Source organism: Thamnophis elegans, chromosome 3 (assembly GCF_009769535.1).
Source record: "Thamnophis elegans isolate rThaEle1 chromosome 3, rThaEle1.pri, whole genome shotgun sequence".
Classification (NCBI taxonomy): domain Eukaryota; kingdom Metazoa; phylum Chordata; class Lepidosauria; order Squamata; family Colubridae; genus Thamnophis; species Thamnophis elegans.
In genome coordinates this window covers 122618887-122631737 of record NC_045543.1, presented here as the reverse complement: position 1 = coordinate 122631737, position 12851 = coordinate 122618887, and the positions used below count along the sequence as shown (strand labels likewise).

Here is a 12851-nt window from a genome sequence, read left to right as displayed (position 1 = left end):
AAGGAGAATTACACCTACAAAACCATATGTAGAAAATGGGGTGATATTGGAAATAGGACGTTTATGTAGGGGAATGTACATCCAGGAGGATCCCAGCTCATCCAAAGCTTTTGATGACCTTGGTCAACACCTAAAGAAGCCATTTAAAAGAGGTTTAACAGAGGCTGATGGGAATCAAACAGATAACCCCTTGGATGATTTACACTACTCTTGTGTTTGGAAACAGCAGCTTATGAGACACACACCTAACACTCTACATAGCAAGAGCAGTTTGAAATCATGAAGCTGTAGGAAGTTAAAGCCCACACCCCTCCTAGAAAAATGAAACATCCTAGAAAATATTGAAGAGGCAGAATATTATGTTTCTCTGGATCAGAAATGGAAAGACATGTTTTTAGGCAGGAAACAGACTCACTCTTAATAGCCCCCACTTTTCTTTATGGGGCATTAAAATGCCCAAGCCAGTCTATTCTTCATAATAAAGAGTTTTCCCCTTCAGTCCGGGGTAATGGGATTAAGGCATGATAGTATTAGCCCTTTGCCCCATTCACCACATGAAACCTGGAAACTCAAACTTGACCCCATGGGAGTCTGACAATCAATCAGAATATATTTTATAACACAGGAACTCGGAAACAGAGAAGTGGGGCTAAAGAGGGAGTATAAAGCTTTCACCCCTTCTTTCCCTCTTTCTTGTACTTCACCCAACATGGAAGCACGTGATCACCATTTCTGTTCAGGACTCAAGTCATGTGATCATGTCCACCATTAAACCAACTTTCCAAGCAGACTCCATGTCTCCATGTATCGACAGCATTTTTTCTAGGAGGATATAGAGAGGAGACTATAATGCTTGATTTTCTAATGGCTATGAAATGCTTAAGATGAGCAAAGGTGCCAGGAGGCAGAGGAGTAATGAAAAATCCTTCCAAAAACACACCAACTCCATGGATGGCAGCTATACTAGAGCTTAGGACAGCCACCCTATAACAATCGGACTATCATTTTGAAACTGAAGCATTTCAAAAGGAAAACTGGAGTTGTCTTTGTTAATGGAAATGATGGGAGAAGAAGACAGATAAACAAGTTATATTTAGAATGACTTTTGTTTCATCAAAATTGTCCATGCAGAATCATCACTCGCCGAATTAAAAAAAGTTGTCTACAGAATGTCTTCATTGTAGCTGGAGGAGCAGCCACACACCAAACATTTTATCTGCATGTATGTAGACTAGGAAACTCATATTTCTTTTATTAATGCAACCTTTTCTCAGAATAAAGAGGAAATTATCAGCTATATATGATGTTTTACTTGGTTCAATAGCCTCGTCCTACAATTTTTACTCAGCAACCAAAACTACACATCTCTCTCATGCACAGTTAAATGCACACATGAAAATTTAAGTATTCTCTCATATCTTTTGTTTTCCACCTCATTAACCATATTAATTAAGTATGACAAAATAACCACTTCCTTGCCTTCCTCAATATATATACATTCTGTACTTTGATGTGGAGAAAGACAAAAAAGCAAAGATGGTTCTTCTAATGGGCATGTGGTTCACTGTTGTGATTTTTCTCCTCGGTATTCCAGGAGGTAAGTGCTAAATTATACTTCTTTTCATTTCTGATAATGTCACTTCAGGACAATCAAGGAAAAGGTAAGAAGATAAGCTACACAGTTTGTTTCAAATGTATGGATTTATCCTTGAATTTGGACCGCGATGAAGAGGAAGTAGCTCAGTTCTCCTTCAGGATGAACTGATACTGACAGTAAAAGTCCCACAGGGGAGATTCAAAGCTACAGTTGTTAAGAGGGTAGTTTTATTAGAGATACTAGAAAAGCAATCTAAAGGGGTGAATTGTGTTAATAGGTGCAAAAAAGAATAATATTGCTTTGATCGGTTGGTGATAAGTCACCATAACACAAACTGTGAGCACTTTGTATGATGAAACATTTACATGTTGTGTTGGCTCCTTTTTCCTCTTTAGCTAATGGATTAATTTAAAGTTGTATTTTGCGACTCATGATTAGCTTGCCTTCTTCATTCTATTTAGATCACTGTGCCGAGATCATTGGAGGAAAAGAATCAGTTCCACATTCAAGACCTTTTATGGCCAAGATCGAAAACCCATTTTGTGGGGGGACCCTGATCAAATCAAACTGGGTATTAACAGCAGCTCACTGCAAAATGTAAGTTTGGAAGTTTTGCTAGGTTTTTATTTATTTGTTTTTAAAATCTTGTTTTTTATATATATGATATGTATGTATGTATGTATGTGCATATACATATACAAACACACACACACAATACACACACACACACACATATCTATATCTATATCTATATCTATATCTATATCTATATCTATATCTATATCTATATCTATATCTATATCTATATCTATATCTATATCTATATCTATATCTATCTATCTATCTATCTATCTATCTATCTATCTATCTATATATATATATATATATATATATATATATATATATATATATATATATATTTCAAGCATAACATAGTCCTGCAATTTAGGGATGAGCAAAACCTAAGGTTTCAACCCAAGCAAAATTCTAGGGGTTACAATGAATCAAAGAAATCCAATCTCTGTGTATGTGTGTGTACCTATATGTTACTAGGATTTTTTCAATACAATGAATACGTACAAAAAGAGATTGAAAATAGGAAAAGGGGGAAGAACAGAAAAGGAAGAAAATACACATTCTTTCTATCAAGTCATTATCACTTTATTAGTTTCACCATTCCCTTTGTCCTTTTTTAGTTCCCAAATGACAAAATCATCAGTTTAATCTTTTCTTCTTTCTTCTCTATGTAAGGTTACCAGCTTTTCAAAAGATTTTTCTTTCTTTTTTTCCCTGTATCCAGATTGGAAAGACTTTGCTACTTTTTCAAGTACAGTTAATGTTATAGTCCTAACTTCCTTTGTAAATATTTCATTACTTTCCCAACATCTTGCATGCAATAATGTCGCCACAGTTACCATATGCAAAATTGGTTTCTCATATTTCTTTTCTAAATCCATGATCATAAAACCCAATAAGAATAATTCTGACCACACACACACACACACACACAAAAACACACCTCTACGGTTGGGGTCTACCAGATGAAGGGCTATCCATATTCATGTATTATAATTTATTTTTGAACATAGCCAGAAATAAGCCATTGAAAGTAAACATCTTCTATCAAAATATATATTTACTTTCACTGTTGAAATAATACTCCAATGAAAATTGAAATAAAGCTTGCTGTCTCCAAATTTTAAATTTATGTGCCAGGATATAAACAATGTAAAAAAACAGTAGAATTTATCCCCGGAAGAAACACAGAAGATTGAACTGCCAAATGATAAAACTTGATATCCTTCAGCTGAGATTATAACGTATTATCCTTGCTAGAAATGAACTTTACTCAATTCTTATTTACCCTCTTTGTTTTTAGAACAAATGACACTAAAGTTATTCTTGGAATTCATTCAGAAAAAGACGAAACAAAACAAGTTTTCAAAGTTAATAAGAAATTTCCTCACCCATACTATGATAGTGTCACAAAGGAGAATGACATTATGCTTCTTCAGGTATATTCTAAAGAATATACATAAATAATATACATGTGAAGGACAGCAAGAATGGTTTCTCTTTTCTTTATGGATTCAGGGAGTCCATAACTTACAACCACATTTGGGACTGGAACTAAAACCTTTGTTAAAGGGGGGCCGAATTCAGCTACCCTGCTGCTAACTACCATGGTGGTGGGGCCAGTGGAGAATTTTTCATTACAGCTTTGCAACTACGGTCTGGCTTTGCTTATTTCTAAGGTTATTTCTTCTAACTTCGGAGGCAGAGTTGCCTAGCTACAAGGAGGTTGGGCTATACAATTAGTTTCATTAGTTTCAAATAAATTACATGGCCTTGCAGAAACCAGTATACAAGGGATTTAGCTCTAGCCTTGAGAATGGAGGGAGAATAAAAGAAACAATTATTGACTCATGTTGTTGATTTGGCCTACCTCAAAGGGATGACAAGCAGCTCATATGAGGAGCCTAACAGTTGAGGTCCATTTCAATGGCATAGGAACCACCACTGATAATGGCAGCAGTGGAATACACTTATGTATTCTACTCTATTCACACTTATGTGTTGGAAAAAATGCTTTTCCCTTTCATTTCAGAGATGGAGAGCAGGAGGGAGGAATTCTTATTTCTATATAAATGATCAGCAGATGTGAAATTACCCATATTGAAGAAGTTCAAAGTATTAATGTTGTTACTATTATAATTTGTTTTTATTGCAAGGGACTCAGATGATATAAACGTTGCTTCTCAGACCCATTGCCTCTGCACAATATTGTAATGTAGGTCTGGCTGAGGTAGGATGACTCTCCAAAGTGCAAGTTTACCATATGATGCATTGCACACCATATTGACTGTTAATGTAAGGGTTAATCTTTTTTGCCTTCCCTCTTGTCTCATTTAAGCTTAATAACAAAGCACAACTTAACAAGAATGTTTCCATCATCGAGCTTCCTCGGGTGTATAGTGACCTCGAGCCAGGAACACAGTGTCTGGTAGCTGGTTGGGGGATTATTGACTTTGGAAAACTAACTCCATCAGATGTCCTCCGTGAAGTTAATGTCACTGTCATTGCAAGAACCATCTGTAATGATCAAAAGCACTATAATTCCACACCAATAGTGACAATGAATATGGTCTGTGCTGGTGATGAGAGAGGAGGCAAGGATGCATGTACTGTGAGTATATCTATCTACCTGCTCTGAATGTTTGAAATTCAAAAATAATATACCGAAAGCAGAATTTGAATGAATGAGTAATCCTACTTGCATGCTTCTAGTGTTCTAAGAAATCGAAGTCCTACACTACCAATATAACAACTGTAAAATTAGTAAAATCTTCCCATCATAAAGTCAATTGCAAAAAAACATCTGGAATTATATATACTCCCAGACTGGCAGCATTATGGTATGTGATGAATCTTTTTTAAAAAGTACAGGCAGTCTGCTTCCGGTTTGGCGGGGCCTGAGGGGGTTGTTGTTTTTAACAGCTCCGGATCCTTGGCTGCGTTAAGCTGTCTAAACAGTATCCATCAACTGTTTGACAGTTTGATTACCTCTTCTCCGGGCATAGGAGGAGGAGGCAAGTAAGCTATGTTTGGGCAGGGCTCCATTTAACCCTCCCAGAACATAAATCTGGGATGGAAAGAGGGAGCCACCCGGTAACATAGTGGATTCTCCTCGTCAAGGACTTCTTCTGCTTTTTTGCAGAACGAAGGCACACGTCCACCCTCAGCTCAAGGATTGATTTATTACTGATTCAAAAATGGGCAGAACTGATACTGGTGAACTTCTAATTGTATGTATAAAGACTTTAACTCCATTTTTTTAAAGAATTCCTTCTGACAAATTACTTGCTAGAAATACACAGAAAATGGCACCGAACAGCTTTGTAGGAGGGGGTCAGACTCTGATGACACAGATTTCTACGGAGCTCAGAACATTTAAAGATCATTAAATCAGTAGTGATTTATTACCAAACTAAATAGTAATTGCTGGACAAGCGGCTTACCTGGATTTAGTAATTGGGTAGAGAAGATTAAATGTGGAATGGCTTCTAAGCAGCAAAAGCTTGCCCCTAATGCCTCTAAAAGCGCTGGTAATTCACCTGCTCCCAGGACTAAATTACAGTCACTATTCCCCTCCAATCCCTTCCTACCCCTGCAGGGGAGCCTTTGACCTGAGAAATACTGCAAATACTGCATATACTGCAAAAAGACCTAAGCGTGGCCTTAGCCGAGGCCTTAAAAAAACATGTAGCTGCGATGGAAATTAAAATAAAGGAAGAGATATCTGCTGCTCATAAGGAATTGTTAGAAGAACTTATGAACTCGGTTCAGACTCTGAACCAGCAAATTAGAGACGATATTCTTGAGGCTTTTAAGTGCCTATCTGGTTATGTCTCTGGAATCGAAGATAAATTGGAAGATCTTAGTGATTCCAATATTAATCTGGTAACGAAAATGGATGTGGTTCAACAAAAGGTTGGTGATGCAGAAAATGAAATTATAATGTTGCAGTATAAACAGATGGAATTTGCCTTAAGGATAAGAGGCCTCAAAGAGAAAAATCAAGAAAATTTGAAGCAGATTTTCTCAGAATCATTTGATCAATTCAGGAGGTCAGGAGGGAATTTTGACTGGCAGATTGACAAGATACATCGTGTTAATTCCTGGCTCGCCAGACAAAAGCAACTCCCAAGAGATATTGTGGTGTATTTTGCTACGAGAGATATGAGGAATTTGATATTGCAAGAGTCTTACAAAACTAAGCTTCAAATTGGGGGTCAGGAGGTGACTGTTTTGAAGGAAATACCACCCAAAATGTTGAGATCAAGAAAAGACTATGCCTTCTTAGTCGATGAGCTCAAAAATCGTCAGCTACAGTTCAGATGGGAAGCCCCAGCTGGGCTTGCAGTTACTTACCAGGGGCAAAGGTATCGTCTCAACTCAGAATGGAAGGCTCAGGATTTTTACAATAATATACTGAAGGCTGGACATCCCCCCCCTCCAGGACCCAGAGAAAGAGAAGGACAGGATAGACAGCAAGTTACCCAAGGATCACCAAGTCTGGACCAACTTCCTCTCTCAGAACTACAAGGAGCGAAGGAGCAAAGACAAACCCGCGTGATTACCAGGCGAATGGAACAAGAGCTAAAAAAGCAACAAGCTTCACAACAAACACATGGTACCGTGCAAGAATTCACAGGTTTTAGTTCAGAAGCAGTGGGTGGAGCCAGGCCGAAAGCCAAACTACAGGATTTCCAGATGGCTCTTAAAAAGCTTCAGGGAGCTAAAGATGACAACTAAGTTCTTAACCTGGAACGTTAATGGTTTAAACTCCCCACAGAAAGGAAGAAAATAAATCATTATCTGAAACAATTTAAGAATGACATAATTTGCCTGCAAGAGACTCATATTAGATCAACTGACCAGAAATACTTGATTAATACAAGACTTGGACAACACTTTGTAGCTTCTGCTCCTGAGAAGAAAAATGGTATAGTTATTTACTTAAGAAAGGACATGAAAGCCAAATTAATTGAAGCAGACTCTCAAGGAAGATATATTGCAATAGAACTGGTATTAGTAGGGGAAAAGATACTCCTATTGGGAATATATGCTCCCAATCAACAGCAAGATAAATTTTATAAAAAGCTCCATACTAAGTTAGTACATTGGGACTATAGATCTTGCATATTACTGGGTGACTGGAACAGTGTTATGGATGCCAAGAAAGACAAGAGGGGTCTCCGGCAAAATATCCAAACGTGAGAGAAACTACCCAAGTCTTTTTTCGATATGATGGATGATTTTGAACTGAGAGACATCTGGTGACAAAAGAATGCAGAAGAATATGACCTTACATTTTTCTCCACTAGACATCAATCCTTTTCTAGGATTGATTTCATACTAACAACCAATGATTTGCTTTCTAGGGTAAAGAAGATGAAGATATGTTCCAGAGCTTTATCAGATCATAATCCGGTTTGGATGGAGCTGAACTTGGGATGCAAGCAAGAAGAACTTGGAGATTGAATGAAAACTTATTTAGATATGAGAAAAATATTAATGAATGTAAAAAATTGCTAAAGAATATTTTGTTTTTAATATGAACAAGGGTATATCTATGGAAATGGTTTGGGACGCAAGTGAAGCGTATATGCGAGGAGTTCTAATAAATTTAAATAGGTCACATAGACGTAAACAGGGGGGAAAAGAATCGAACTAGAGGAAGAAATCAGGAAGAGAGAACAAGAGTTAACACTAAACCCAGGAGATAAGAAGATTAAAGAAGCAATTATTTTATTAAGAGAGCAATTTAATATGCTGATGTCAGACCAGGTAGATACTAACTTGTGCCTGTTTCTGTTGATGTGTTTATGTGCTTAAAACAAATATATATATAAGAAATAATAATAAAAAAAGAAAGAGGATGCTAACTTTTTTTAAAGTTTATCTTCGAATATCTTTGTTAAAGATTTATACCCTGTATTGGTTCTGGGAAGCAGGGGGGTAGGTTGGGGGGTGGGTGGGGAGGGGAGGGGGAGGGAGGTAAATATTTGTAAAAGTTTTTTTCTTCAAAATTTTCAATTAAAAAAAAAAGTACAGGCAGTCCTTGACTTATGAGCCCGACTGAAGAAAAAATTTCTGTTGCCAAGTGAGACAGTTATTAAGTGAATTTTACTTCATTTTACAAACTTTCTTGCCACAGTTGTTAAGTGAACTTTGCAACTTTGAATGAACTAAATGAACTGTCAAGGACTACCTTGTACTTATCGATGGAGCACTTGGGGGAGGGGGCACCAGAGAATGTGAATTTTTCGGAACACTAGACTGAAGTGTAGCTGGCACCTTCTCTGCCTAAATGTGGCTACATTCTTCACCTATTCAGAATTCACACTTGCAGAATAGATTGTATCTTTAGGCAACTAAATGTATTTGGTCATTTCCTCATCAAGAAAGCAGTGATGGGAGTGAGCTAAAGCATAAACACACAGAGAGCTATGTGCACACAGAAACACTCGCAACTTTTTCCTCTCCCCCCCCCCCCCAGTTCTTCTTCAAAGGTGTTGGGAAAAATATATATATTGGTGAAAATTCATGTTCTGGAATTGTGAAATAAGGACAAGTATATATGTACGGTCAGAAATAAAGCTATTTTCTAAACAGTGCCATTTTAGATTTAGGTTTATTTGTCTATTCTGTGGATTTCCATCAAGGATTCCCTTTTCCCATCTTTTCCCACCCCATTAACTCTGCAAGATAGGCTTGATTGAGAGGGGTAAAGAACAGAGAGAGACACTCAGTCGTGGTGGGGGGGTGTTGCAGAGTGTGGAAAAAAAACTCAATATGGAAGCCAAAATCAGACAATCAAAGTCCTGCCACTTTTTTACATGCTTCAGGGCAGAAGGTTGATTCTGTGACAAGGATGGGCATATTTCTCCATTTCTGGCCTTGGAGGGTCAAAGTATACTAGAGTGAAGGGACGTCTACTGAGAAAGCATCCTCTGGCCCCCTTTCTCCAGTCACTTAAATGGGGCACTTGCAGAGAGCCCTCCCAGCCAGCCATTGGAAAATTGGAAACACTGTATCTGTCCTATGGGCAGCATAGAGATTTAGTGAATAAATCAATTAAATATGACTACTGCAAATAATGCAAAACGTCTCTTCTCCCCACCCACCCCTTTTTCTCCCTTGCGCAGGGCGATTCTGGTGGTCCTTTGATGTGCAAAGGGGAACAAAGAGGCATCGTTTCCTTTGGTAGAGGATGTGGAAACCCTCAGTATCCTGGTGTCTACACCCTTCTGACAAAGGAATATTCTCGTTGGATACATAGTGTTATAAAACGCAATTAATAGAATTATCATTTGACATTGACAGTCTTTTTTATTATATTCATTCATTATAATTCCTTTAAGGCAATCTTTTCCAGCCTTTTCCCTCCAGATGTATTTGACTAGGCACACCATACTCAGCCAACACAAAATCATTGAGCCTGCCAGCTAAAAGTAACAGAAATTTCAGATCAATTCATCTAGTGGGTAACTGATCAGTTTGGGTATTTAGGTTTTCTATTTAAATGCAATTTTTTAAACAAAGTTTTCTTTTCCTTGATAAAAGCTAAGCACAAGTTTCTAGAAATTATTTCTCTTTATTTTTCTCTCTGTTTGTGCACTTAATCTGCTAGATAAAATTATTCCAATATTTATCACAAATGAAATGGTAGTTTATTTCCCGAAAGCAGAAGAAAATAAATCCTTGTTGCAAACCATCTTGTTATTGGTTCTTTTGTTATCGTTGTTCATTTGTGCTATGTATCCAGTGTTTGCTTGTGGCAAACTTCAGACTTTTTTGCATTTGAAAGAATGAATTTCTTTGCGGGAAATGGCTTTTAAATGCATAATAACATAATTGGACTTCTCTTATAATTGGAGGTACCTTGGAATTGCAAAATTACCAAATATACATACATGAGTCCTTTATCATTTGAGACTTCTTATGGATCTGTACACCACTTTTATGAGTGGCGATGTGAGAGCACTTGAAAGCATTGGAACCACTTGTCTTCTGCAGTTAGAAGTCTTCATCATTCAATCTTTTCAAACAAAGATTGGACAACCATTTGTCTGATATGATATGAGGCAGGGGATTGACTACAAGAGTAGTTTATCTGTAAGGCATGACATATATGATAAACATACAGTGGAGGAAGTGAGAGGACACCAAGCCAAAAAGCTCAATTTTTTTTCATGAACTGCTCAGAAGAAAGAAGTCAAAGAGTGATCTTGACTTTTGTTAAGGATTTGGGGAGAAATTAGAACAGAGAGCTGTATACACTTCCTCCAAGTCAAGGATATGTACAGACATAACCAAATGGTTATGATAAACGTGATAGGACTTGCAATCTAGTCACAAATAGGATGAGGAGGAACGGTCAACAATTTTGGTTCATCTAGTGAGGGCTGGACCTGAATAAGTGGACTGAAAGTGTTCTCAGCTGACAGATTGTATCACCAAAATCATGTGAATGTGCTCTGCAAGTTAAAACAATAACAATGCCAAACCTCAGAGCAGACTTGTCTAGAACCTTTCATAATGTATCTATTGGCTTCCAAGATTCTCTGTGGAGCATTTCAAATAGCGGCACCTAGCACTGATAAAGGGCGTGGTAAATTTACCTGCTTCCGTTTTTATCATTTTCCAAAGTTGGTAATCCTCAATAGAGCCGAACAGAATAGAGATCCAATTATCTCACAATGAGAGTAGAACTGCAGAGCTTTTTCCTTCTTTCCTTTGAAACTCAGGTCAACCATACCTGATCTACCCTCATCTTAAGATTAGCATTAATAAGCCAAACTTATCACCAGTAGGGAATACATTTAATATCCATTTATTGTATAAACATAATAGAAACATTATAGCATTAAACATTATAAATTCAGTTAGAACTTCTAAGGTTACAGTATTACAGCAAGTAGGACTTTTCTGTTCTTAGACAATATTTCTTTGCAGTGTGCAAAGTCGTCTTCAGAGCCATTTCATTTGGAATTGAAACCACAAAGGAAACCCAGGTATCAACGCTGGGTTCTATGAATCATTATGACATCACTGAATAACAGTAATCCTCTAAGGCACCGTCATTTAATTCATAAATCCTCCAGAGCATCCACTATTAGTGGAAGGAGAATTACACCTACAAACCATATGTAGAAAATGGGGTAATATTGGAAATAGGCGATTTATGTAGGGGAATGTACATCCAGGAGGATCCCAGCTCATCCAAAGCTTTTGATGAACTTGATCAACAGCTAAAGAAGCCATTTAAAAGAGGTTTAACAGAGGCTGATGGAAATCAAACAGATAACCCCTTGGATGATTTACACTACTCTTGTGTTTGGAAACAGCAGCTTATGAGACATACACCTAACACTCTACATAGCAAGTACAGTTTGAAATCATGAAGCTGTAGGAAGTTAAAGTCCACTCCCCTCCTAGAAAAATTAAATATCCTAGGAAATATTGAAGAGGCAGAATATTATGTTTCTCTGGATCAGAAATGGAAAGACATGTTTTTAGGCAGGAAACCAACTCACTCTTAATAGCCCCCACTTTTCTTTATGGGGCATTAAAATGCCCAAGCCAGTCTATTCTACATAATAAAGAGTTTTCCCCTTCAGTCCGGGGTAATGGGATTAAGGCATGATAGTATTAGCCCTTTGCCCCATTCACCACATGACATCTGGAACTCAAACCTGACCCCATGGGAGTCTGACAATCAATCAGAATATATTTATAACACAGGAACTAGGAAACAGAGAAGTGGGGCTAAAGAGGGAGTATAAAGCTTTCACCCCTTCTTTCCCTCTTTCTTATACTTCACCCAACATGGAAGCACGTGATCACCATTTCTATTCAGGACTCAAGCCATGTGATCATGTCCACCATTAAACCAACTTTCCAAGCAGACTCCATGTCTCCATGTATCGACAGCATGGAAATTTCATGAATATAAAAAGACACTAACTTTTTCTAGGAGGATATAGAGAGGAGACTATAAAGATCCTATAATGCCTGATTTTCTAATGGCTATGAAATGCTTAAGATGAGCAAAAGTGCCAGGAGGCAGAGGAGTAATGAAAAATCCTTCCAAAAACACACCAACTCCATAGATGGCAGCAATACTAGAGCTTAGGATAGCCACCCTATAACAATCAGGCTATCATTTTGAAACTGAAGCATTTCAAAAGAAAAACTGGAGTTGTCTTTGTTAATGGAAATGATGGGAGAGAAAGACACATAAAACAAGTTATATTTAGAATGACTTTTGTTTCATCAAAATTGTCCATGCAGAATCATCACTCCTTGAATTAATAAGAGTTCTCTACAGAATGTCTTCATTGTAGCTGGAGGAGCTGCCACACATCAAACATTTTATATGCATGTATATAGACTAGGAAACTCATATTTCTTTTATTAATGCAACCTTTTCTCAGAATAAAGAGGAAATTATCAGCTATATATGATGTTTTACTTGGTCCAATAGCCTTGTCCTACAATTTTTACTCAGCAACCAAAACCACACATCTCTCTCATGCACAGTTAAATTCAGAAATGAAAACTTAAGTATTCTCTCATACCTTTTGTTTTCCACCTCATTAACCATATTAGTTAAGTATGACAAAATAACCACTTCCTTACCTTCCTCAATATATATATACATTCTGTACTTTGATGTGGAGAAAGA

General features: G+C 37.3%; 1 protein-coding gene across 1 annotated transcript; it reads left to right on the top strand.

Annotated features, from left to right (window-relative positions):
• Nucleotides 1-1536: 1536 nt before the first annotated feature.
• LOC116506237 (granzyme A-like) lies at nt 1537-9462 on the top strand. The gene is made up of 5 exons (XM_032213886.1): nt 1537-1597; nt 2059-2194; nt 3477-3612; nt 4512-4784; nt 9310-9462. The coding sequence occupies exons 1-5, from the start codon at nt 1537-1539 to the stop codon at nt 9460-9462; spliced, it is 759 nt and encodes a 252-aa protein (XP_032069777.1).
• Nucleotides 9463-12851: the final 3389 nt, after the last annotated feature.

Excerpts from the sequence above, each read along its gene's own strand:
- LOC116506237 (XM_032213886.1), top strand. The coding sequence starts at position 1,537 with ATGGTTCTTCTAATGGGCATGTGGTTCACTGTTGTGATTTTTCTCCTC. Across the intron at positions 1,598-2,058 it reads TCTCCTCGGTATTCCAGGAG|ATCACTGTGCCGAGATCATT; the intron begins GTAAGTGCTAAA and ends CATTCTATTTAG. Across the intron at positions 3,613-4,511 it reads ATGACATTATGCTTCTTCAG|CTTAATAACAAAGCACAACT; the intron begins GTATATTCTAAA and ends GTCTCATTTAAG.